Raw genomic sequence first — 27,034 nt, 5'->3', positions numbered from 1 at the left:
AACACTTTTAAAATACACTAACAAATTTATTTTAAATAGATTCGTGGGTCTTACATTAGAAAAAGTCCACTCTCTTTATAAAAGATGCAAAATTTCGTTAGATTTCGACGTTCTTTCAGAGCAGAGGCACGTCAGTTTGAATGGCGAGAGGCACGTGTGAACGTCACGAACAGACGACGGATACTGATGCCGACGCGGCCCTTGCAGACGCTCGGGACGCTGATTTTGGGCGCCGCTAACCAACCGACTGATAAAGGAAAAAATCAGGAATATCGACGCTGACCCAAGACGGTACGGTTCTCTTTCTACTCACCCCTTTCTTTCTTCGCGACTCCCCAACACATCTGTTATATTAAAAAAACAAATTCATAATCACAATAAATCACAATAAATATAATCAACTGACACAACAATAAACAACACCAATACCATGTTTATAACTTAAGACTTCATAATAAAATTTTGTAAAAAAAACTACCTTTGCACTGTTAAAAATGTGTTAAGATTACTATGATATTTATATCCTTGAAGTATTTTTTTATTTAATATATCCAAATTCCCATAACAAATTATCTGTAATTCTATTTTCCAACAATATTTCAAACAATCACATAATTAGTTTATTTAAAATTGACTTTTTAAATAAAACTACTAAAACACATTAGCGCACCATCTAACGAGAATTACTGATATCTATAGAATTACAGTTTTAAAAGAATTATATCTGAAAAATTAGAGCATACAAAAAGTCTATATCACAACATGCATATTAAAGGTCTTAAGAAAGTTAACAGGCTGTTTTCCAATAAACAAATTAGATAATATATATTAAAATAGAAATCCTAATAATTTTCCATCGCCCCATCTAGTGGCAGAAATGTGAAACACCTACCAATTAAACAACCACAGTGCTGCCACATTTAATTACTTTTTTATTAAATACGATGATTTTGAGCCAATTTTCCTATTGATAGGAAAAACTTCTGAACTTTTATCATTACTTTATTGCAAATAAACGATATTTGCTTCAAGAATAAACGAAATATATAAAAATAAAATTAGTCATTTCCACCAAGTTTTAGTTGGCAACGTTGGGAGTCTCCGCGTTGTTGATGGCGTTCTTGTGGTACACTGTTGTCACTTTTTGTTATGTTATCATAGATTAATGAGAAATTTTTGAAAATTTTCGGTGAAATTTGCAATCTATAGACTGTTTTTGATATTCCTACATACTGGTGTAAGTGCGACGACCCTTCTATACGGGATTATCGGCATAGTTTTCTATGTACTCTAAGCTAAAGTAATGTAAAAGATTATTCCTGAGACGTCGTGTCAACGCCACACATTGCGATTGACGGCGGCAAATTTAAAACATTGGATATCAGGTAATTTTAAAATGCATTTAATAAAAAGAAATTTTGACCAATAAATATGTTTTTTAAGGTTAGGCAACATTATGGAAAGTGCAGAGTCACGAGAACTATTAGAAAATGTAGTTATAACTGAAGAAGGACCTGATGGACCCCAATATATTAGACTTCCTGAAAACTCCCAAATAATTAGTTCAGAATTATTACAAAATCCTAATGGACTTGTTGTAGATTTAGGTACAAATGACTTTATTCCGGTTACTTACAGGTGAGCTGACATATTACAATACATTCCTTTCTTCAGAAAGAATTAATAAGATTTTCTAGCTCTGACATTCTACCTCAAGAACTTACTGAAGAAGATAGAAATTTAGCTGCTGCTTTAGTTGCTGTGCAGCTAAATCAACAACAGAAACAGCAACAACTACAAGATGCTGCATTACCACCTTTACTAAGTAATTTTGAAAAATAATATAGATATAGCAATTTTTTATATATATTTTATATATGCAGCAAATAACAGAATACTAGAAGAGCACCAACAATTAATTCTCACACAGGATAAAACTGGAAATGGGCAGTACCTCAAAATTGTCAATACAGATAACATATACATCGATCAGCAGGGAGTTCACAAAATCGTAGAAAATGTAAGAATCATAGATGAATCTGATCATATACAACATGTATCTACTATTGAAGCCCCTGTTCATCCAGAAAGTAAAATTGAAATAATAGAGAAAGTACCGGAAGAAGAGAAGGGAGACTCTGATCATGAGTCATTAAGGTAATAATTACAACTTCCATTAAAAATAGTTCTCTTTCATCATTTTAATGTATTATAGGAATGATAATCGTTCATCAAAAAAATCTCTACCTCATAAAAAACGTATAAGTAGGAAACTAAGGAAAAATAGTGCTGTAAATACAAAGAAGTATGTCTGCAGTTTCTGCAATGAAAATTTTTTGCATGTTGATGAGTTTCAAGAACACGAAGGTAGTTGCCAAGAAGCCAAGATACCAGTGCCATTACCTTTTTCATGTCAATTGTGCAATACTCCATTTGCGGATCAGTTAAAGTAAGAGCCCATTATATACATTTAAAATCAAGTTACCAGTGATATTTTTGTATAGGTTCTTTGAACATTTAAAGAAGCATTATGAGCCAGGAGGCCTTGGAGGAATGGCCCAAGTTGCTGTTCCTCCACAAATTATCACAGAAGATAAGAAAAAGAAAATCTCCCCACCACCAAAACCAGAAAAAAAGGCACCTGCAGAAGACAAAGAGCCTCAAGAGACTCTATTATCCAGTTTGCTTAGTTTGCAATGTATGGAGTGTAACAAGACTTTCAGGAGACAGAAAACCTTTGAAGCTCACATGAGGGATGTGCACTGTAACAAGCCTGAACCAGAAGATGAGTTCTCTGAGCCCGAAGACATGATGGCAGGTTTGTGTTTGTGCATTTAATCATCAATCAGAATTTTATCATAATGCATTTAAGGAATTAACGTGATGGTAGACAATGAAAGCACCATGGGCGACAATGGAGAAGATGACAGTAAAGCCTGGTACCAGGAGGAGGAACTGCACCAAACTGAAAAGGACCTGGAGGAATTGGAGAACAAAGACGACCATGTATGCCACCTGTGCAAACAACCGTTTGCCCTGAGAGCCATTCTTTTGCAGCATCTGGTTACCTGTAGGGTGGCATCTGGAAATCCAGGTATTTAACATTAACCCAACTCCTGGTATGGTTACTAATATTTTTCGTCACAATACAGAACCAACTCCGGCGATGATTGTCAGGAGAAAAAACAAGAAAATCAAAGAAAAACTGAACTGTGAGCTATGTGATAGGGTCTTCAAACATCGAAATTCTTTAGTCTACCATATGAGAAGTCATAGTGGTATAAGGCCGCATCAATGCGAATTATGTGGTAAAAGCTTCTTTGCATCCAGCGCTCTAAAAGGTATGTACCAATTTAATTTATTAAGTGATTATTAGTTTCTCTTTTATGTTGATAATGAATTTGTCTCGTTATCTCATATCTCAAAGGTTCGATTTCCAATACACTACCTTCCAAAGACATTTGAGTTTCCCCATGATAAACCTTAATAGGACAATATTTAAAATGTGGTGTAAAATCCGAAACAAAAAAAAGATGAAAATAAATTATATAACAGCCACTTAAAAACAATAACTTAACAAAACTATTTTTAATTAAGCCTGAGAGATCTTGATTTTGAGATTTGTGAAGTGAGCACTGAAAACAAAATGAAAAGTTACCTGTGCAACCAATTTTCATTGACAGTGGTGAAATTAAGAACACAAGAAATTAAAGTAAGAAAACTGGAACAGTCTGTAAACAAACTTACTGTTCCTCGAAACTCGTCACGTTGGCGGACGTTGCCACTTCAGAACTGAACCTTTAGAGAGCTCTAACATTCCAAGAAAGATGTCACATCTGGCAGTAACGGTCCGCGAAAAAGTATCAACAACGTTGCCATTCCGCCTTGTTCTTTTCTCAATAAGCATAAATAACCCAAAATAGGAGAAAAAAATAACAAAAATATCAAATTATCGAATGATGTTTTGGTTTGTGCTTTTGAAAAATCTACCGGAAGGATTTTTTAAATTTTTAAGTTAATTTTTTAAACTAAAAACTCGCTTCTTAATACGGTCGCAAAATGTAGGCAAGATTTACATCACTACATAGTATAAAGTCGCCTTTTCTGTCCCTATATCCCTATGTGCGCTTAAATCTTTAAAACTACGCAACGGATTTTGATGCGGTTTTTTTCAATAGATAGAGTGATTCAAGAGGAAGGTTTATATGTATAATACATGCATAATATACTAAGGCAACATTGCTAATTTTAGATGTTTCTAACGTGATGTCGTAAATTAACCTATTTTTTTAGACTTATTTAGCAATTAGCAAAAACGCTGCCTAACCTTACGAGTTAGCTCAAATTAATGTACTACAGTATTGTACACCATAAAAAGGTCTACAAAAAAGTCCGCGATGGTATATGTTTATCTTTTAGGGATAACCCACATTAACCAATTTTATTGTTTACTTTTTACGTGAGAAAATGGCTTATCTACGAAGCTATTTTAAGCAATACGGCATTAATCCTTATCGAATTAAGTATCTTAAATACAGTGTGCAATTAATATAGATCAATATGGTTCCTTACAGCATGTAAATTAAACAAATATTTTCGGAGATATTACAAATTTAAAATTTGCGTTTAAAAATGTGTAATGTAATAAAAATTGTATGAATTTAGATATTCCAAAGATAGCAGGAAATCTTCATAGTAAGTATAGGGGAAGAGGAATTGTTTTACTCCAAATTTAATGCGTGCAGGCCAAGGGCAGTAATGAATGAACCAAAAATACTGGATCGATTTTAATCATGTTTTCATTGAGTGACATAGGCATATATATTTTATGCCCGTGCAAAGTCGGAGCGGGCCGCTATGTTTTTATATACAACGTTCATATTTTTTCTGTAGTGTATTTAATTTAGTATCAGCATTGCACCCGTGCGAAGCCGGGGCGGGTCGCTAGTTACTTATAAAAAATAGTTGTTTTTTAGATTGTCATTTTTTATTCAATTTAAAGTACATAAGATGGTTATATTCGGTTTATATTTATTTTATTTTACTCACACATCGGTTTTTTTATTATGTGTTTGTTAGCCTTATTTGTGGAACCAGAAATCTGAAGATTTTTGAAAATTTGTAGTGAATAATCGAAAGTCATGTTATCCACACCAACGTATATATTCGACTTAGAAATTTAATTATTGTATTATTTGGATATATTGTGTTTTTGTTTTTAGTTCATCTACGACTCCATTCTGGCGACAAACCATACGATTGCGAGCACTGCGGGAGAAAATTCAGACAGTGGGGTGACCTGAAGTATCACATAACATCGATTCATTCGACCGAGAAGAATTATCAGTGCGAATACTGCGGCAAGAAGTTTGCCAGAAAATACTCATTAGTCGTTCATAGAAGGATACATACAGGTCTGACATTTACTTAGTTACATAATCACAGATCAAACGGATATCCGGCGAATATTCCTCATATTAATCTAGTAACCTGTGGAAAATTCATAAAATCACTGACAAGATCGATAATGAATGAACCGAAATAAAGTTTTGTCTATGTTCTTATACAAAATAAAATATTTCCATTAATAGATATATTAATAGATACTGTTCCTGATACTTTTAAACTATATAGTCTACCGTCTATAGTTCAGACTGTTGCTTTCAGTCGTCATTTTATTGGAATAACACTAAATTGACATTGAAGATGATGCTTCGTCTTAAGAGATTCATCAACAAGTACATTTTTGCAAATTCCAATTGGGTTTCTTTCAGATTTTAGCATGTTGCAGTTGTTTTTGTAAACAAAAGGACCGCTACAAGGAATGGAAATATTCTAGAACGAGCTAACAAGATTTTGTTTAGTACTAGTAAACCACAAAATTAGTGTCGCGATTACGAACAGTTCAAGTTGACTTCGCAGTAGTCTTTATTTTTTGAACCCAAAAGAATAAATTAATAGTAAACTGAAATAAAGTTTTGATCATGATCTGTGCAAATTGCAGATGGTGATTATCTTCTTATGGTGAGTACAGATCTGAATATTTAGTTTGAGCGGATTTGGCGCATTGCTCAAGCCTGTACTCACCATTAGAGGATTCTTATGGTGCTAAAACAACTTTCTGAGTTTTCCGATATCACCCTTAGAATAAGACAGAAAATTATTAAATTAAACGGATAATTTCAATTGCACTTTTTTCAATCATCTTAGAATAATTAATTTAGTATTTAATTTAAAAGACTCCAATAAAACCCTATTCAACCATCAATGAGAATGAATTAAACACGGTAAGTTGCTAATGATGAACTCGTTTAAACATCGCGGCATAAATCCGGATATTCTGTATCTGATGAATCCAATATCATTATATATAGTTTTTTGTACAGTTTTTAGTATATAAACTGTTTATACCATAGGCGAGCGAAATTACAAATGCGAATATTGTGGAAAGACGTTCAGAGCATCGTCGTACCTCCAGAATCATCGAAAGATCCATACCGGAGAGAAGCCGCACAATTGTCCCATTTGCTCGAAATCTTTCAGGGTACGTTCCGATATGAGGAGACACGAGAAGAACCACGGTAAAATGCCCATACCACGGTAAGTACGCAACATTGCAACGCAGAGCGGCTTTTAAAACTTGTTTTGCAGCGGAGGGGCCACTAAAGTACCTACCCAGACGCAAACGTTCAAAGTCCACAAAGACGAGGTCGAGGAGAACGACGAATCCAACGAGTTGCACATCGGCGAAGAGGAAGAGGCCGCCGAACACATTTTGGGCGGTTACGAACATCAGGAGATCGAGATGATGAGCGCCAGTGGTTCGATCACCAAGAGAAACATGTACGTAGATCGCTCGTCGAATGTCCGAAACGAAGCTCTGTATTTATATGTTTGTTTCAGTTATACGAATGGGCACGAACTCTTTTTGGTGACGTACCCGAACGAGATGGTACCGCGAGGCTCCGGAAACACCGAAACCTGGATCCATACAACCAACGCTTAACGCGTAGACTTCCTCTCAAATAGCCTTGTTTAAGCTGTACATATTAACTCGAGAACATGACAGGAATAGTCTTTATGGTTTCCAGTTAGATGTTGAATATATTTTTTTAAATTACCATATTACTAAAACAGCATCCTGAAGATAGGGCCTGTCGGAGAAAAAAACCCCCGCCTTCGTCACTCCCCTTCGTGGAAAGAGTTTAGGTGACTAGATTAATTTTACCAAGTAAAATTGAAATATTGCAATCTTAGTATTAGTTTCAATCGCTCTTTTTACATTGATTATTTTTTTGATTCGTCAATTGTTAAGAACAAACAAGAGAAATCGAGAAATGTAAATACCTTAAATGTGTTCTAAAATTATGTATTGAACGATTTAATTAGAGAGTATGTATTGAATAAAGCTCTGTACAGTTTTAAGACAAATTTTATTTTATTGTTCCTGACCGTTCCTAGTAACCGGACAATGCCGTCGATGATGGGTAGTGAGATCGGACCTTACGGATTCTGTCTCGATCTATTTCTAGGGTCTTCCTCTTCAGCATGATCTCCCTCTCCAGGGCGTTCCTGACCTGCGTCATGCTCTCTTGGGACTTCTGGGCTTGTCCCAGTTGGCCTTGAAGGGCGGCGACATTCTCTCCTATCGACTTAACCTCACCTACCAAACTAAACATATTGATTTAGAAGTTTATTTCTTGTCTCCCAATTATTTTGTATAAACAATATGTTTTATTGAAAATCGTCTACGCAATTATATTTATTTCGTTGATATTACGCTTCTAAAAATTTGTAAAAAGCAACAGAGATTACAGGAATAATTGGAAATGCATCTAGCAAGCTTTGACTAAATTTTAGTTCAATGGATTTAAAAGTGACAACAAAATCTTGAATGGTCTGTAGTTGTTTCTAACCAACGAATAAAACATTTTCAGAAGTTAGTCTAAAAACGTCTTGTTGATAATGTTTAACACGAACATCAATTAAATGAAGAAAATAATATGATGCTTCTTATAACTGTGAGTAATAATAGACTTTGTTAGTTTACTGTAATAAGTCTCACTAGTGAATAGGATTTGGCAAACAAAGGCTATTCATATCACTATTACTAAAAAGATTCCTTTTAGATCCTTTAGAATAGGTTAATCTTCACATGACTTTTATTTTACTTGTTGATACACTCTGTTTTCTATGACGTTATCGGACTTATTTCCATTCCTATCCCTATTTCTTTTTTCCTGTTTATTATAATTGCAATTTCTCTCTGGACATTTTTCATGACTCTCTTTTGATATTTTTCGTATTATTTCTATATTTTCTTTTCTTTCTATTTCTTAATTAACTTATACTTTATAAGATATGTTTACTATATGTTACTAGATACTGATATTTGTCTAACTCTTCTAATACTTAGGTTCCAATCTTGTATTCTTGCAGTGTATATTATTCTTGTTCTCTTTTTGTTTATTTTTGGTTCTGATTTTTATCCTTTTGTTATTCATTTTTCTAGTATGCCTTCTTTGACCAATATTTATAATATTTCTATTTCTTTTCCGTGTTATACAGAGTGTCCATAATTCATTCTGTCCATTATTTTTATACACTCTGACATAATTGAATGGAATATCATTTCCACTTTTATTATATGCCCCAGTGTCTTTCTATTATTTGTTTTAAGGTATATATTGCATCATTTGCCAATGAATTTGGAGATCACTATATATACTACGTAGAAATCTTAATAGAAGAGAATAAATCTTAGTAGAAATTTTTAATTAAAAAAGAAATGAAAAATCTTACCCAAAATGAGGAGGATCTCGACAATTCTCCACCCTGGGCCTCAAGAGTCGGTTATCCAATCTGGTCTGGGCCTTCTTCATCGGTATATCCATTCTCCTTACAGCCTCCTTCAAACCTTTGATCAAATCTTCGACGTCAGCCAATTGTCTAAGAATCTAACATGAAACCGTTACATAATGGTAATCAAAGATGTTCGTCATTGTAACCTGTTTCAGTTCGGTTTCCAGTTTCTTGGTAACTTCCTCGGTACAAGCTATTCTTTTGTTCAACGCGAGTTCGACTCGATCGGCTTGCGATCGTAAATCTCTAGCGGCGTTATTCAATATGGCGTCTAGAGTACCGCGCAGAGTTGCAGATCGTTGTCTGGTGGCCTCTCCTTCCAGTAAGGTCTCTTTAGTAAAATGCTCCCAATATTCTGGAGTCGACTGGCTGTAATTAAATTAGTTATAGTACCAAAACCGTAAATCTATCATTGATTAGTATTGGAAACATGGGGAATCGAACCCCAACCCATGATATCAATCCACAGAAGTATTTATTTACTCATCATGACACCTCTTCAGTTCATTTCATTATCAGCTCATTACTGGATGATGTGATAGTCTCCAGTACTAACATTTTACGTACTTACTTTTCGGGAAAAATGACCGCACCAGGTTTGAACATAAGAATAGTCGATCGAGTGTTTAGAGAAGAGTTTAAGGCATCTATTTCGTGGGATATTTGCTTATCACTCCAATCGTATTCTAATCTAAAATTTACGTTTGTTTAAAACTCCTAAAAAGGCGGGAAAACTCCGATATCTGCACCTTTGTTTTGCCACTCTGTCTTCCATCAGTTGTTTCTCCACGTCTTTCAGCGTGCGTGAGAAGATATCTCGGATCTCCGAACACAGCGCCACTTCCTTGATGAGTTCCTCCTCGACCTCATCTCGAACCAGTTCGCTGTCCATTCGACCAGTGCGTCTCTCCAAACATTCTCCAGCTAAAAGATAACAGTACAATAGGTCAGAACTATCGGGGAATAAACCTCGATAACTTACCGATAGATTCAGGCATCTGCAGAACAGAAGCGGCTTGCTTCAACCTTCGACGCTGCTCTTCCATGAAGGCGATTTCTTCGGCAGCCGCAGCTATCGCCCTCTCCAGTTCGCATTTCCAACGCATTATCTCCATCTCCCGTTGCTTCAGTCTCCTGGTATTATCTTCTTGGTTTTTATCGACGTCAGACTGAGTTTGTTCCAAGCATTGCCGGCCATTCCAGTCAATCCTGAAATCATGTAATAACAACAAAATTTGTCAGAATGTAAACGAAGGCGATATACAGATTTGCTCTGTGTTGTTCCGTAGTGGCATCGTCCAACACGTCTTTGTTATGGCTTCGCCATTCGCCTTCACTATATCGTGTAATGGAATATTTATCGACCACCGGTCTTGTGCCTGTTAAACCTGCTAAAGGACCCCAATCGGCCTTTCCCGTAGCCCAGGGTCCAACGGGACCCATTTCATTTTTCTAAAAGTCATCCTTTATCCTTAATAACTTAGAACAATTAATTTTTATACCTGCTGCACTAATATCGAATCTTCCGCTTGTGGTAAATAGCAAGCCGGCTTTTCTGCACTCACTGGCCTAAGACTGTTGAGTACCGAGGGTTGCTGTCCATTTTCTATATGTAGGCCTTGAGCAGGATCTATTCTAGCAGCTGCTGCGTGCATGTTTTCCACCAACACTGTCTCCCCAGGCCCCTGATTTTCCGAAGGACGAAGATTAGCCCTACCTGTAGTTTCCTGCACGATATTCCGACAGCACTCTGCTACAGCAGGTTTCTTGAGGATACCTTTGGGCTCACTAGAAATCCCTGAAAAAAAGATACGCTATTTCTCACACGAAAATCAAATATTCTCGTGTACCATCTTTATTAAAAAGTTCACAATTAATTTTAATCGATTCTTTGGCGTTCTGATTTACTTTAGAATCACAGCAATTATTTCTAGTTTCAACACAAGGTGGCATACCACCCATTTGGTGTTTTAAAAGAGCGTCTTTATTTACTACGTTATTTTGCTGTTTTAAATCGTAATTTATTTCATGGCTTTTGAACGGGGTATTTGATAGATTCGGACTCTCCTTGGCGTTTGTAACACCTAGATTATAATCCTGACGTACGTTCGTTTGAAATTCAATATCGGGTTTGGGAACTGTATTTTGTGAAAGGTAAGTGGGATTATTCTATAAAAATTAAATATTAGTTTAAACAAATTTGAAATAATCATGTTTAATATAATAATCGAGATACAAATATTTCGTTTACTTACATTTGCTGCAAACTGGGCAGTATATGGACAAGCACCGCAAGATCTATTGGGATACTCAGCCATCTATATCATGAATATTTTATTTAGTTAGCAGGTTTATTTGATCAATACAAAAATAACGCATTCCATTGACACAATTCTATTTTAAAATACCCGCTTATTGTTATTATGCCGATAACACAGTATTCTGTACTTTCGCTCGTTTCCACAGAGAAAGATTTATAACGGGAGCATCGGCTTTTTATTAGAAACATATTGTTTAATAAAATATACCAATCAGTTATGTACAATAAGATTTTTGATATTTAATTTTTAATTAAATTTAAATTGAGTATTAATTTTAATCTGTCAAAGTAGTCAACACATGTATCTCAATGAGTTGGAAATATACAGAAAGTAGATGACCGGAGTTCAATAGTTGTCAAACATCGTACGATATAATGAGTCATCAGTGTTTCTTATAACTCACCTGAAAGTTCATTTCCGATTAAAATTTATTTATATTTAGATAGTTTTTTGAATCATTACAGTCATTCATTGCATAGCAGCATAGGGTTTTACAGATGTGTGGTTAGGGTTGACGGTAAATTTCCAAACACTTTCTATTTGATTCGTTCAACACGATTTAATTACGATTTTAGCATGAATTAAAAACATGAAGTTTTTTAAGAGTCGAATATTATCGGAATCTCAATTAAGAAAATTAGGTGAACATCAATACTCCTGCCAAAGTGTTAGTATATGTGATAAATTTTTACAACCTTATTGGAATTGGCTTGTGCTCAGAGTCCCAATATGGTTGGCTCCCAATTTACTTACTATAATGGGCTTAATTGTTAACATTTTAACTGCGTTATTGTTAGTTGCGTAAGTATAAAGTTGGTTTCTGTTATAATTTTATATTAGTTAAATTGAATTTATTGTAGTTATTCGCCAGATGCTAAACAAGAAGCCCCTTGGTGGACTTGTGCTCTGTGCGCTCTTGGATTATTTATTTATCAAAGTCTTGATGCTATTGATGGGAAACAAGCTAGAAGAACTGGCAGTGCTAACCCTTTAGGAGAATTATTTGATCATGGATGTGACTCTTTATCTACAGTATTTGTAGCTGTCTCAGCATGTACAGCAGTACAGTTAGGAAATTATCCGGCATGGATGTTTTTCCAAGTATGATCGTGGCTGTATAATATATGACATAATAGTGAGAGTTTTGTTTTGTAGTGTTTTTGTGCTATGACCTTATTTTATTGTGCACATTGGCAAACTTATGTGTCTGGTACATTAAAGTTTGGAAAAATCGATGTTACTGAAGCACAAATTACAATTATGGGTATTTTAATAGTTTCAGCTTTATTTGGCACCCAAGTCTGGTCAGTTAAGGTAGGTGATTTTATATTATAAGGTTTTGTTATACAATATATTTTTAATGAAGTATATTAATTAATGCCATTCAAAATCCAAAGTAGGTTAAATATTTACTTTATTTAACATTCCTTTAATAAAATAGAAGGTCTGATTATTCCATTTCAATTTGTTAATCATTTGATTTTTTATTTATGAAAATATCTCACTCACTCACATTTTCATTATTCTTATGAATAACATCGAAGTAAACCCACACTTGAAATATCTTAATGTTTTGTTAGTTTTTTAGTGGAACATTTTTTCTTTGGTACTTAATACCCCTTAGTACCTTTATTTGCGGCATCTGGGCTCTGTACCGGAGTCTAGTTGTTGTGTTTACAGGAGGTGTGGGCAAGAACGGATCCACCGTGGCAGTAAGTTAACAGACAGATCTGACCATCAGATGGTGAAGCATGATTCAGAGGGGGGAATTGTTGCCTTTCGTGTTAACGTGTTTTTGTTCTGTTACTTAAAGTGGTTGCTGGTTGGCTTCGGAAAATACATTCCGTACAAGGTTACATGACTTAATTCGACCGATTTCGCGTGATTTTAACCGATTAAACTTTCACTATTGTCAAAATAACTGAGGAATGAGAATTTTTTTTTATTTTTGGAAAATTATGGTAGTGTTTCAGTTATTTTCTCAATGATAACCAAAGAGAGTTTCAACAATTTTCTCGTCAATAACTAATTTACTTGCATGAACATTGTTTACGACAGATAACAGTGTTAGTGGTGAAACGCTAAACCCAGTTGACATGCTGTATTTATTTTAGCCGCAGAAATTGGTTGATTGGAGCCGAGAATCGTTAAACAGCCGCGAGTCGTTCTCCCGATGTTATTTGAAATTGCTGCTTGGATCTATTTTTGATAATTTGTGTTAACATATTTTGAACAATAGTCTAACGTTACCCCGAACTGTCTTTATAGGTATTCGAGTTTACTTTAGGACAAATCCTGTGTACGGTCTTCCATTTGGGCTATTTCGCTGTTCTAAACGATTTCAAAGAAAATCTGAAACGAGGAGGAAAGGGCAAAAACGGTTCGACCGTGGCAGTAAGATTTTCTTTTATTTTATTGACGCTGACGAATGTATAATAGATCTGTCTCTCTTTCCCTTTAACCGCAACAAGTAATACGGAGTAGAAAATAACTTTAATCGAAAGAAAAATGATATTAGTCAGTATTTTAGATGTCTTAATGGTAGAAAGTGAATTTTTGGTTTGTGTGAGGTTATTTTCTTAGTAGGCCTTGTAAATTATTCCGGTGCTATTTTTCTTATTAACCATATTGACATGAATATGTCAACAAGCAATGTTGAATATACCGGTTTTTTTTTGGTGAACCGAATGTGAACTTATTGTTTTGTTGATCTTTTCGACGATATGTCATTTAATATTTCATCATCGCTTATCCAATTAATCGCTTTAGCCAACTTGATGATTAATGTATTTAATTTGACAACAAACTGCACAGTTTACTTAAAATATTTAAAATGAAGTATGACAATACTATTTGTCTCTGATAGTGATTAATTTTAACAAACTTAAAATATTATTAAAATACCATTAAAATCATCAATACACCTCAATAATAATTAACAATAAAAAATAAGAGCAATGGAGATTAAAATTTATAGAATTGTTTTTTTACAGTACACTTTAGAAAGGTGTTTCAGAAACCCAGTCTTATATAGAGATTAAATTTTTTAGATCTGACTAAAATAATTAAAATTATGTAAGTTTATCTTTGCAGTAGAAATTATTTTTATGTAGGCTTTTGTGGTAGTTAATAATTACGTAGTTAATTTTCTTTTTACATTATGCGTAGTGAATGTGTTTGAGAAATTTAAATACCAATGAAATAAATTATTATAATAACTGTATACAGTACAATTTACTTACAATGCTTAAAAGGAATTTGGGCTATTTTCGCTTTAGGCCTGGAAATTTACCTGATTTTCTTATAATGACAAAATTTGAATAAACTCGATTATTAGGATATTTAAAAGTAAAATTGCAACAAGAATACGCCTTATAATAATTAACGTGGCCTGTTATAATAGACTATAATAAAACAAAAAAGGCATCGTACATTTTTATCTAATAATTGAAATTCTGTAAGTTTATCTTTGCATTAAATATTATTTTAATATAGACGTAGTTCATGTTAAGATAGCAATTGAAATATTTCTCATATTTTTACGTAAAAGAGTCTAAAATTGATAATGGTTAATGTTCTTTTTTACAGTAGGCCTTGCAAATCTATTTGACAAATCTAAATAACAAGGCAATAAAATATTATAGTAACGGAACAAAGTACGATTTATTTACAGTTAAAATCAAGTTGTTGGACTGTTTTAGCAGTTGGCCTTGAGAATATATTAATTTTTTTATTATTGATTATTAGACTTTTAGAAGATAATTAAGATAAATAATTAAGTTATATAAGTTTTTTCACAATAGGAATGATTTCGATATAACCCGTACCTGATGTTGATTTTAACCGAATTGATAATTAAAATATTTCAGATATTTTATCCCAAGCAATATTGCAGTTTACAGTACTTAAGTTTTCATTTACGGAAGATCTTACACCGTATAAAGATTAATTTTACAATAATTGAGTATTAAATGTTTTAAAATACATTTGGCAAGTATTAAAACTGTGTAAACGTATTTATTGGCAGTAGACATGTATATAGCCTGCGATAATAGATAATTTTAATTCAAAATTAACAATTAAAATATTTCAAGGATAGAGATTGGGAATACAATTAATTCCGTCACATCGATTTTTATTTTTAACCAACTTGATAATGGAACTTTTAAGGGTTCTTGATTAGGAGTATATTTTGCTGTGTTATATCATCAAAAAAGTACAGAATAATATTGTAATTGTGTTTATCTTGCTTGGGCATCCTTTAAGAAATATTACGCTGTTATGCTTATTTTTTTATTTCTCTATAATTAATTTCTATATAAAATTAAACTTCTATAACTATTCTATTCTTAAACTTCTATATAAAATAGCCTATACATGTACATAAATAGATCCCCCCTTTTTTTTAAAGAGGTTTTCCCCTTTTAATAAAGGCTACATGCTTTCAGAACTTTTCAGGTGTAGACTACAGCGTTTCTCTATGTTTTCATATAATTTGGTCATAGTGGCCTTTTTTATTTGCATGTTCTTTTGTCGCCGTCATGTGAATATTTATCAGAATACAATGATGCATCACTAGAAATAGTAAATAAGCACCCGATATATAAATATTGGTATTACCGTATTAGAAACCCACGAAAAACAAAACTATCTTTCGCTGGCAACAATAGAATATGTTGATATCTTGAAAAAAGTATATTTATGAATTAAGTTGGTAAACTACGCGAGAAATAAGCAGGTCTGTCAAAAATTTGGTAGATTTCCACGGTTCATAATATCAGTGACATACAAATGACCCACAGCTAAAAGAACAAGATGTGGTATATGATTGGGTTCTTGAGCAGACGCGCGTTTAATTAAAAGGAATAACATTTCATTTTAGTTAAATTTAAAAAATATATTTTTGTTGGAGATGTGTTTTGAAAATTCCTTTCAAGTTTATAGTTTTCAACGGATATTTAAATAACAGTTTCTGATTTAGTTTCGAAACATTGATATAAAAAATTAAATAAAGTATATTTCAACTTATGGAAACAACATCGAAAATAATATGTATCTATTGTTTTTGAGGCAACTTCATGCATTTATTCTTTTATAACTTTATATTTTTGATCTGGTAGTCATGAAAATTACTCTGTTCTGGTGATTTTCTTGATATTCGGTCATTCGACATATAGAGTACTCCATATTTTATGCGCGTCATCAAAACGTATGACGTCAGCACGTCGCAATGTTGCCACATCAATTTAGAATTTTGGTTTACAACGTTGCCCGATTTACAACCTCTAATTGTTACCACTAATCAGACATTTGGCAACATGGACTATTGTGTTGTTGGCCCGGGTATAATTTGAACGAAATATGGTTTCAAATATGTTGTTTTTTATGTATTTTGTTGGTTTTATGATTTTTATTGTCGCGTGTAGGAACATAAAGATAAAGAACAGCGTCCGGATGTTTCTCGATAAAGTTCTTTATGATGTACATTGTGTTTACTGCTTGCCTCAATCTGCCATCATCAGTAGCACAAAACGTAGTTATTATCTAGTAACAGTCGGATGTCTATATATAAATCGACACGACGACTTTGAACATACACCCTGAGAGCAATTAGATTTTAATTGACCCTGTTTAGATAAAAACCGGCTATTCTTAACGTTTCGTTTACTTTACGAATGTCATGGCTTTTGTATAGTGGTTTATTGCAAATTTCCTAGGACACGGAGAGTTTTTGCATGATAGGGGAAATCTGAAAAGAATGTGGTTTGTTAAATTGTGTCTAAAACACGGAAGATAACGGTTGCATGTACAATAGGTTGAGGAAAAAGTAATTTCGATTTAAGCGCATTTATTTATATAAATTTAAAACACTAATCAGTATATGTCGTTTTGGTCGATGACTTTTCTCCACTTCTTTTCATTTCATTACTTAAAGGAATTTTGCAAAGGGACGGTATGTATAGTCTTTTCGATAAAACAGCCAATGCATGTCATCAAAATTTATAATGTAACGTTGCCGCACCAAATTTAAGTTTTCGTTTATTTTTACTCTGACAACAAGATACTTTATATATAATAAAAAAATTGCGTTTTAAAATATAATTTATTTTTAAATTATAATAAATATTAGCGTTGGGATCTATCGACTGAAAACAGTCGAAACAGTCGATAGTCAAAAAACTAGCGATTGAAAATAGGAATTACTATTTTCAGTCAAATGCACGGTTCGACTGTTTATTTCAATTCGTGATGTCAGACGAAGATGTACGAACCCTTTCCTGTATAAATTGTGAGAGACGAAAGGACGGACATGACTGCTTAGAGCAGTTAATTTTATATTTGATATTTATACATATTTCTTCACGTATTGACTTTAAAAAAGAGAAGGAAAAAATAATTACTGAATACTATTAGCATGCAATTAATAATTTCATTTCAAACGAAGTAGAATTACTTTTATATTTGAATGTTTTGTGGGTCTGTAAAAAGAAATGGACTTTTTCTATGGAATGGAATAAGACCCCACGAATGTTTATTGTATTTTAATACTTTAATTGCTATTTTCAAATAATATACTATAATAAATATAGACAATACAATGGATCTTAAATAAAACCTAAAAACTGAAGATGATATGATCGTAGATGTGCAATAACCTTAAACACTAAATAAAAATTAAACATATACGTAATCATAAAAAAACTAATTAATGACATAATTAAAAATGATCGCACAATAACTACTACAGCTTTTTTAAATAAAATCGAGAGAGTAATCGAAATATTACCTACTAGCGACCCGCCCCGGCTTCGCACGGGTGCAATACTGATACTAAATTAAATACACTACAGAAAAAATATTAACGTTGTATATAAAAACATAGCGGCCCGCTCCGACTTTGCACGGGCATAAAATATATATGCCTATGTCACTCAATGAAAACATGATTAAAATCGATCCAGTATTTTTGGTTCATTCATTACTGCCCTTGGCCTGCGCGCATTAAATTTGGAGTAAAACAATTCCTCTTCCCCTATACTTACTATGAAGATTTCCTGCTATTTTTGGAATATCTAAATTCATACAATTTTTATTACATTACACATTTTTAAACGCAAATTTTAAATTTGTAATATCTCCGAAAATATTTGTTTAATTTACATGCTGTAAGGAACCATATTGATCTATATTAATTGCACACTGTATTTAAGGTACTTAATTCGATAAGGATTAATGCCGTATTGCTTAAAATAGCTTCGTAAATAAGCCATTTTCTCACGTAAAAAGTAAACAATAAAAATGGTTAATGTAACCCACATCCCTAAAAGATAAACATATACCATCGCGGACTTTTTTGTAGACCTTTTTATGGTGTACAATACTGTAGTACATTAATTTGATCTAACTCGTAGGGTTAGGCAGCGTTTTTGCTAATTGCTAAATAAGCCTAAAAAATAGGTTAATTTACGACATCACGTTAGAAACCTCTAAAATTAGCAATGTTGCCTTAGTATATTATGCATGTATTATACATATAAACCTTCCTCTTGAATCGCTCTATCTATTGAAAAAAACCGCATCAATATCCGTTGCGTAGTTTTAAAGATTTAAGCGCACATAGGGATATAGAGACAGAAAAGGCGACTTTGTTTTATACTATGTAGTGATTGTTGTCACAAAAACAATCAAATGTATTTTACTATTTATCATTCACAATTTTACTCTTTTTACCCTATTACATTAACAATCTTGAAAAATATCGTTCCAAAATGCTGCTGTATTAAGGTACAATATATTGTTATATACAAGTAAACTACCAAAAAATCATAAAACTATATATATTACATATAAATCTATGTAAGCATAAATTGGGTACATTTTTGTCAAGGTCGCGGCTAGGACGACAGATCCAGAACGTTAAAAATCAGTCGAATGAAATTAGTAGGACCAAAAATAGTAACTAACACGACTGAAACAGTCGATAGTAAATAGTAACAAAACCAGTCGGACCGAAAATAGCGACTGAAACGGTCGATAGTAAAAAGTAGTCAATTACTACCGTCGATTTCAGTCGATAGCTCCCAACACTAGTAAATATAATGCATATGTATTGAAGAAGTACAATTAATTAAACAACCAGAATAGTTTGTAAGTTAGCGAAATGACTATTAGAATTTTACAAGCATAATTAATGATTTTAATCATTTACCTTTCCGATCAGATGCGTTATTGGATGAAGACCCGATACAAACTCATAAACAAATGGCAGAAAAATTGAATCTGAGTCAACTCCCAATTTATGAGGCATTACAAACGATGGGAAAGATCCAAAAGTTGAATGGAAAATGTTCTTTTGCTATATCATCCGTAAATAATAACGTGTTTTCTTAAGTAAAAAAACCGGAAAGGAATTATCGACACATGTGGTATTTGTGCCGGTACTGCACAAAGAATTAAAAGTTATATTTTTTAAGTATTTTAAAAAGTATTAAAAAAGATAAGCCACCGAAATTAATTATCACAAATATGGATACTTTAAATGTTTAAAAAATATCCTTAATTTTATATTTTCGGCATCCATAGCTGATACGTTAATAATACTGAGTGTCAACACTCTACAATCCTCTAATATATCACCATAGAAGGAACGGGAATACATAGATACAAGGGAATATAAGGACTTGTTTCGTATGTGTTAAGGGGGTCTCTACAGCATATGATATTTATCTCCTGTTAATATTGGTAAGTCTATGAGGTACGTTACTCGACCAGCAACTGGTGACTTTAACGACCGAGACAGCCGGATGTTTGTCCCTCTATACTTATCGCACTCCATAATCATCCATCACACAATAAATCTTACACCGGCCATTATAATGACGATTCTAAAATGTTGGCACATTTTTTCCGAAAGATTCCCACGCTGGATATCGAGGTAAAACTGCTTCCGATGAGCGGGGCCTGTCTGGTGTACCTTATGTTGGCGCAGGCGAACCTCTCGGTTATATTAGCGGGCGGAGTGGGCAAAAATGGATCCACAGTCGCGGTGAGGAAGTCCCGGAGCAGGGACAGAGACCTTTTCATTAGCATTATTTCGTTGCGCTCCCAGTAGTGGCTCTATGACTTGTGACCATACCGCACCAAAAGAAACGATATGACACGATCGGTTTGTCACGGGGGGTATTCTAGACTATAAATTTGAAAAAACGCGGCGCGGCGTCTAAAAACCAAATCTTAAACGTGTTTTTATCGAGACTGTTGACATAATATCAAATTTCACTGAATCGTCAATTTAGTTGACAAATATTTCCAATATCATGATAATAAAGTATTGTACTGACAGTTAATATTACTGCCAGCTAATAGTACGGGTAATCAATGCTGCGTGCTGTTGCATGATAGTACTGATAAATAATAGTACCGACAAGTAATGGTATTGATAATATCAATAACAGACAATGACAAAAATACTCAATAGTTATGACAGTATAACCGTGATGGTTAATAACAGAGAATAGAACGTGCACCCACCAAGAGCTGGCAGGAGCTATTTTCTGTGGCGTTTGTACGTTTCAAATTATTAATAATTCATAACTACACATTAGTTCCTTTGGCATCACGTTCTGGCTTATAAAATAGTTATAATTTAGATTCTATAGTTGCAATCATAAAACTATTATCTTTAATTTACGAAAGATACGAAAAAATCATAAAATTGGGAAAAAATAGAATAAAGATAAATAAATAAACAAAGAAATAGAAAATAATAAATGGAATTAAATAAAAAAAATAAAACTGGAATACTCTGTGAACAAATTCACCATTAAAATCAACAGAATAAAAAAGATAGTGGCTCTGAGCGTTGCGTCTTCATAAATGAACTAGTTCTAACGTCTCTTGGATATGTTAAGGTATTACATTTGCCAATAATAGCTCGAGGAAAAATGACCAAACATGTTGTCATTTTCCACAAGGGGCAGAACCCACAAAGTAGTAGAAGCGACAACCTCGCTTTTTGGTTTCTCATCGTTATTTCTATTTTCCCAGAAAACAAATACTCCATAATCGAAAGTTAGCTCGATCCATTTCTACGCTTCTTCAGCATTTCAATATCAAGTGCCATCAGCTAAGCACAGTTTTTTTTATTTAGAAAAGCAATTTAATTCGGTTTTAGCAAATCGTAAACATTACACCTTGTATTATTTAGACTTTAGGGCTTGAACGTTTTTCTCTTAACGAATTAAGACTTCTCTTGTCTTATTACAACTGATTGAATGTGTCTAATTGAACGATTGAATTCATCCTCAGTCCTTGATTTTTTTAAACTATGTTTTTGGTAAATAATCCATAATCATATATTTAATATGTGAATATACGCAAAAATAATTAACAGCCAAGTTGTGAATGTGACTTGAGCGGCCACTGGCTTTTCAGTGATAACATATATACAAATATTGAATTTTGTCAACATGCTGAAAATGAATATTAACTGTATAGAAAGTCACGAACAGCAAGTAATTAACGTAATGTAATACCACTTGTAAAATTAAGTAAATAATCTCGTTATCATTAATTTACCTAACCTATTATAAATTGTATACTTTTTGTTGTAAAATAATTTGAATATTTCCTTGCAGTTTTGAATAATGTCCAATAAATATTAAAAAAACAATTAGAATATTAATGATGTTTTTTACAAGGGATAATGTGGACATTGGAATATTAAATAATATAATATAAACCTTTATTGAATGTCTACAAATTGTTATTTGGAAAATATATAATTTTAATTTTATTTCTAGAAAGACTATTTTCTTATCATGATGCCAAATCTAATTTTTCAAAATAATTAAACAATCCATACATTTTAATTAGTTAAATGAATACCATTTTGATATATTAATTTTTATATTTTAATAATCTTTAAGGATTTTTTGTTTTAATAATCGAACAAACGATTGAAAGCAACCGTAGAATTAGCAATAACCGGTCGTATTCTATATCTCGTTTCTTTTGGTGTGGACTCCTAAATCCATGGCAATTTAATCATGAAGATTAACTACAATTATTAATTGGATTCAGTGAATATTCATTAGTTTTGTCATCTTTTTAGTTTTTCTTGTGACGAATTGTTATTTATGAGGTTAATCCTAGGCAATTAAGTTGTAAATAAATTAACAAATCGCGCGGTAAATGACGTCAGAATATTAATGTTTACGAATAGTGATTAAATGTATATTATAATTATCATAAAACGATTATCATTTACTCATCTATATACATATATCAACATATGACTGCTAATTAATCATGTTTAGGATGGGACATATGTTTTTTTCCTTTTAATTATGCTGATTATTTAAATTGTTGTTTTATTTTAAGATATTATTTATATAAAAAATCTGTTTGTCCTATTACAGCACATTGTCTATTCGAACAATATTTTTATAAATATTTAGTTTTGGTGTATCGATCATATCGTCCTATGCCATCTTATTGGAACTAAAGTTAACCCACAAAAAATCAGATAACATGTTTTTACAATTCTGTCTGAACAACACATACTTGAACAAAACAAAATATAAACAGATGGCCCATCTTATAGTATAAACTTTTTTCTTTTAGTAGTGTGAAATAGGTTGGCAAGAAAGTAATGTTGAAATCTGATTAGTAAATGTAACAAAGCTCAGTAAATATTTTAACCTGACCTATCTATGATACAGTATTAATTGTCATGCATATAGTTTCAGAACATACTTGTTGCAACTATCATCTAAACTTATAAGGTTCCATTTTCCTTCGTTTAGGGATTTGGTGGCTTAGACTTGTTGAGGAAGTGGATTGTTTTCATTATTTACATGATACATATTGCACTCAGATTTGTACGGTAACAGTTTTGAGTCTAGAGCAAGAGTCTAGCTAACAATATTCTTATGATTATTATTATTTTGTTATTATTTTGTTATTATTAGTTATGATTAAGGCTTGTAAACGTTTGTCTACTGTTGAAAAGCCAAGAAATATCAATTTAGATAAATTCCCACTGTGCACCGTTCATTCTTGTAATCTAATTGTGACTAAAACATGATGACTCAAAAGTTTTTAATGAAATAAAATGTGCAGAAATGAGAGTATAGTAACACATGTTTTGTGGACAATATATATTTAGAGAGAACAATGGATTCGAACAGTAACAACAAATATTTGTCTAAAATTTTGTTGGTACTACTAGAAACGACTTAAATGGTATGTCATCGCACTGGTTTCGTTCACCTGATGTCCCTTTCCAATTCGTACCGCGTACTCTGACTGAACAACACCTAATCACTCATATTACTTTTATTTTCGTGGCAACCAAATTAATTTTCACATAAAATTATTTAAGGTTATGACACTACAAATATGTTTTAATAAACTATGTATTTTGACAAGACGAAAACGACTCTTGATTATGGATGTATCTGGCTGGACTACGAAACAAATGGTAATCACATAGCACCAAGTCCGGGCTATATGGAGGGTTCACTACATTCCAGTTAAGCCCCTACAATTCTCGAGAGTAGATCCTTACGGTTGTTGATATTAAAAGTGGTAATCTGGTTCTTTGGAACATCTCAAAATACGAAACTTTCTCAGTCCGCTTTCACTGTGGTTTGTGCTAGTTCACCGCGCTTGGATCATAATGGTGTTACTCTATTTCATTTTTTACCACTAACAGAGACGCGTTCTTAGAAAATACTTTCTTGCCAACCCAATAGATTGCTAATTAGTTACAAGGTGATTAAGGGGGTATTCTAAAATTTGGAAAAGATTTTTTTCTATATTTTCAAAGGATTTTTCAAGTAATAAATCGCCTAATTATTGTTCCTTAAAACGAATTGTTTTCCCAGTTTTTTAAAAATAGTAAAATTTCTAATTTTGTTATAGTTTTACTTTGATACAAGAGCAGAATGTATAGGAATGCTCTCACTAAATTTCAAATAAGTCGGTTGAATAGAACATTTCGAAAAAAGTAGTTGAAGAATCCTCTTAAGGGTATATTCTTATAGGGTTAGGCTTTGAAAATTGAAAAAAAAACTGTTTTTAAATTTTTAAACCCACTTAATTATGGTAATTAGATTGGAAGTTTTAATGCTGCTATATTCTTCTCTTCTCATATATTGTCATTATTTTGGTTCACGTTTCATATATTATATAGTCAATAAACGAAAAATTAAAAGGACTTTGTCGAAACAACTGATATTAACGTGAACGTCATAGAGCCACTGATCGACATTACCGTTCACTCCATGTTCAACATATGCTCCAAATGTCAACCTGTTCTTTGTAGATAGCTTTTATTTGTATATTATAGTGTAGATGTACATACTAACTTGCTAATAGCTCTGACTAATCCGCTACTGCATCTTGATTTATTTGTACATTCTCTGTTGTCCTGTGTGCTTTCAAGCAAAGATGTCTTATTTCGAGCCTTTTGCAATACATCGGCTGCTATGCTGAGTTACCGTCAAGATACGACCACGCTCTTCGGTCGTATCTTGATAAATATGCTTCCTGCTAACGTTGATGTATTTTAGGGTACGAGCGTTCTGTCACCGGTAATACCGATTTTACTTGTCGTGATGCCCGCCTTCATCATCTACAAGAAATCGGAACAAGCGATATACGAAACCCATCCGGTTCTCTATATCTTAACGTTCGGCTTGGTCGCTGCTAAGGTGACCAATAGATTAGTGGTAATTATCACCGTTCATAATCAAAATATCTTTGTGTTTAACCGTTGTGTATTTCATAGGTGGCCCATATGACGAAAAGCGAGATGCAGATGTGGGACTATTCACTCGTAGGCCCGGCGCTGTTATTCTTCAATCAGTATTTCAATACTTTCATCAACGAGTACGTCGTGTTGTGGCTGGCCCTGGTACGACTCCGTTCATAATCCCCAACCCCGGCAATGTACAGCATAAGCGATTTCGTTTTTCAGATCTGGGTCCTGCTCGACCTCTTGGTCTATTGCTGCAGAGTGTGCCAGGAGATCTGCGCCTACCTTCGAATAGAACTCTTCAGGATACCATACCCCGGAGGACCTCAGCGGCCGTACGAACCGGCGTCCCTCAACGAGAAAAACGGTACGAAATCTCATAAAGCTAAATCTCGTAGTAGTAAAAACGCCAAATAACCCTGAATAGGGAAACAGCAGCTAAAGATGTATATGTAAAGTAATCATTGTAACCATTGTTTGAATCATTGTAACCTTTAATCAATACAAATGGAAATTGTACCTTCTTAGTCATTTAATTATGTATAGAGATGCCGTATTAGTATTTGTTATTATCTTCTTGGATGGGGAACATGTTATCACTATTTAAAACTAATTGTTATGAAACCAAAAAAGTTACGGTTTTTTTTTATCCAAGATGATGGTAGTACTTCAACAAGTTTAGGTAATTTTTGTAGGTTAAAAGTGTAAACGCGTTCAAATGACTGTTAAATGAAAGTCGTTGCTTGTTTTGTTACTAGTTATAACTTCTATAATTTTTTAATAATAGGATTACGTTTATTTCTCTTCATGACACTCGCCCGAACAATTTTTTTTATAATTGTAAAAACTGTCTCTCGCTCCCCTAACATAATTTATTATTTCTACAGTTTCGGTTATGGGTTATATAACTTTTTTTTAACTAGCCTGATGTATAGAGCTTTTATTTCTATTTTTTCCCACCGCTTCTGAGCTAAATGGTAAAAAATAGGCGGAAACAATTGTTCGAATAAACTTATCCTTTTTCTCTGTATTCTCACTTGGAATGTCTAATTTTTTTTTAAATTAATACAGTTTTAATTCACTTCAGTGACATTTACTCGCCAAACATACATTTCATCTAAACTTACGTCGCTTAAGTTATTAGAATTAGACTGCTGCTAGTATGTGTGATACAATGTTATTATTATGTACAGTTTGATATAAAGCTTTTAAAGTAACGTTTATTTTGTTCCATTTTTTCCTTCACTTTCCTTTGAACTTTATCACTCGATAGAATTATTAGGAACGAGCCGGGAACACACTTTCGTTCCGAGAAAAAAAATACATTGATTGTTGCTTGATGGTGATTACTAACGACGACTTTTACTCAGGAATGCATTAACAGATTAATAAAAGGTGGATTGGCTTTTAAACGAATCGCGTCAACAGTGAGTGTATTTTGTTGATTCTCCTTTTTTTTCTTTCGATATAATCACCTAGTGCTTGCTTACTAATACACATAGATGGTTGATATGTGAAAGGCGAATTGGCAACGTGCCTGAAACTCCTTTATACATTGAGATGTGTTTTTTCAGATGAGGATATGACTGCGCTGCTTCAGAACGAAGATATTTAAACCGAATTTACGCGGGTTTTCTAATTTATGTGTCTAATAACCGTTGACTAGGTATTTTATATGTTTGTTTTTATTAATAAAATTTAAAATATTGTTAGAGATTTATTTATTGTCGATTTACATTAGCTACTAGTTGAAAGTGATTTAGTAGATGATTAAGTTTAAAACGAGCATTGGAGGAGAAACAGTCGTTATAAGAACTAAAACACAAGAATATTTTGTCCCTTCTTTCAAAATAAATACCCAATTTTTTATTTAAAAAAACCGGCGAAGACTTATTTGTGGCTCCAATAAAATCTATGAAAACCTTTATCATCACTTCTTAATATCAGTAGGTACTGTATTTACACAAACATATATATATATATATATATATATATATATATATATATATATATATATATATACAGTTTGCTTTTAAATTTAATCACTCTCTATAGTATTAGATATGTTGGCGACATTTTATTCCTAAAC

At 33.0% G+C, this 27,034-nt stretch overlaps 3 protein-coding genes across 11 annotated transcripts; 2 read left to right on the top strand and 1 right to left on the bottom strand.

The window, feature by feature from the left end:
* The first annotated feature begins 1,081 nt into the window (after nt 1-1,081).
* LOC143204523 (uncharacterized) lies at nt 1,082-7,431 on the top strand. Of its 2 annotated transcripts, none has more exons than XM_076417089.1 (12): nt 1,082-1,385; nt 1,444-1,638; nt 1,698-1,825; nt 1,884-2,157; nt 2,216-2,449; nt 2,505-2,818; nt 2,873-3,094; nt 3,153-3,341; nt 5,223-5,414; nt 6,417-6,600; nt 6,652-6,843; nt 6,904-7,431. In XM_076417089.1, the coding sequence occupies exons 2-12, from the start codon at nt 1,457-1,459 to the stop codon at nt 7,004-7,006; spliced, it is 2,214 nt and encodes a 737-aa protein (XP_076273204.1). In that variant the 5' UTR covers nt 1,082-1,385; nt 1,444-1,456; the 3' UTR covers nt 7,007-7,431. The 2 variants fall into 2 exon arrangements, with proteins under 2 accessions (XP_076273204.1, XP_076273203.1); XM_076417088.1 differs by having other exon boundaries at nt 1,093-1,385; nt 1,689-1,825.
* Tektin-A (Tektin A) lies at nt 7,381-11,265 on the bottom strand. 2 transcript variants are annotated; one of them, XM_076417094.1, is made up of 10 exons: nt 11,118-11,265; nt 10,713-11,031; nt 10,365-10,660; nt 10,127-10,314; nt 9,845-10,071; nt 9,612-9,786; nt 9,434-9,553; nt 9,009-9,231; nt 8,803-8,957; nt 7,381-7,671 (listed from the first exon to the last, which is right to left on the bottom strand). In XM_076417094.1, the coding sequence occupies exons 1-10, from the start codon at nt 11,178-11,180 to the stop codon at nt 7,458-7,460; spliced, it is 1,980 nt and encodes a 659-aa protein (XP_076273209.1). In that variant the 5' UTR covers nt 11,181-11,265; the 3' UTR covers nt 7,381-7,457. The 2 variants fall into 2 exon arrangements, with proteins under 2 accessions (XP_076273209.1, XP_076273210.1); XM_076417095.1 differs by lacking the exon at nt 10,713-11,031 and having other exon boundaries at nt 11,118-11,148.
* Nucleotides 11,266-11,458: 193 nt separating this feature from the next.
* bbc (choline/ethanolaminephosphotransferase 1 bbc) lies at nt 11,459-26,653 on the top strand. 7 transcript variants are annotated; one of them, XM_076417110.1, is made up of 10 exons: nt 11,460-11,700; nt 11,759-11,984; nt 12,044-12,284; nt 12,339-12,497; nt 13,452-13,577; nt 20,098-20,229; nt 24,761-24,919; nt 24,979-25,104; nt 25,168-25,312; nt 26,520-26,653. In XM_076417110.1, the coding sequence occupies exons 2-10, from the start codon at nt 11,773-11,775 to the stop codon at nt 26,558-26,560; spliced, it is 1,341 nt and encodes a 446-aa protein (XP_076273225.1). In that variant the 5' UTR covers nt 11,460-11,700; nt 11,759-11,772; the 3' UTR covers nt 26,561-26,653. The 7 variants fall into 7 exon arrangements, with proteins under 7 accessions (XP_076273231.1, XP_076273227.1, XP_076273225.1 ...); XM_076417116.1 differs by lacking the exons at nt 13,452-13,577; nt 20,098-20,229 and adding an exon at nt 12,764-12,895 and having other exon boundaries at nt 11,459-11,700; XM_076417109.1 differs by lacking the exon at nt 26,520-26,653 and having other exon boundaries at nt 25,168-26,162.
* Nucleotides 26,654-27,034: the final 381 nt, after the last annotated feature.

This window comes from Rhynchophorus ferrugineus, unplaced genomic scaffold (genome assembly GCF_030347505.1).
Source record: "Rhynchophorus ferrugineus isolate W39M unplaced genomic scaffold, kcgeb_rfMv2 rfM11, whole genome shotgun sequence".
Lineage (NCBI taxonomy): Eukaryota > Metazoa > Arthropoda > Insecta > Coleoptera > Curculionidae > Rhynchophorus > Rhynchophorus ferrugineus.
The sequence above is the reverse complement of the archived record's forward strand: the minus strand, read 5'-3'. Positions and strand labels throughout refer to the sequence as shown.

Bases quoted from the DNA above. Each gene is read 5' to 3' on its own strand.
- LOC143204523 (XM_076417088.1), top strand. From the start codon at position 1,457: ATGGAAAGTGCAGAGTCACGAGAACTATTAGAAAATGTAGTTATAACT. The intron at 3,095-3,152 runs GTATTTAACATT...GTCACAATACAG, and splicing joins GGTGGCATCTGGAAATCCAG to AACCAACTCCGGCGATGATT. The intron at 6,601-6,651 runs GTAAGTACGCAA...CTTGTTTTGCAG, and splicing joins GGTAAAATGCCCATACCACG to CGGAGGGGCCACTAAAGTAC.
- Tektin-A (XM_076417094.1), bottom strand. From the start codon at position 11,180: ATGGCTGAGTATCCCAATAGATCTTGCGGTGCTTGTCCATATACTGCC. The intron at 9,787-9,844 runs GTAAGTTATCGA...GTTATCTTTTAG, and splicing joins GCAGATGCCTGAATCTATCG to CTGGAGAATGTTTGGAGAGA. The intron at 9,232-9,433 runs GTAAGTACGTAA...ATTTAATTACAG, and splicing joins GCGGTCATTTTTCCCGAAAA to CCAGTCGACTCCAGAATATT.
- bbc (XM_076417109.1), top strand. From the start codon at position 11,773: ATGAAGTTTTTTAAGAGTCGAATATTATCGGAATCTCAATTAAGAAAA. The intron at 13,578-20,097 runs GTAAGATTTTCT...TTTTTCCGAAAG, and splicing joins AAAACGGTTCGACCGTGGCA to ATTCCCACGCTGGATATCGA. The intron at 25,105-25,167 runs GTACGACTCCGT...TTCGTTTTTCAG, and splicing joins TCGTGTTGTGGCTGGCCCTG to ATCTGGGTCCTGCTCGACCT.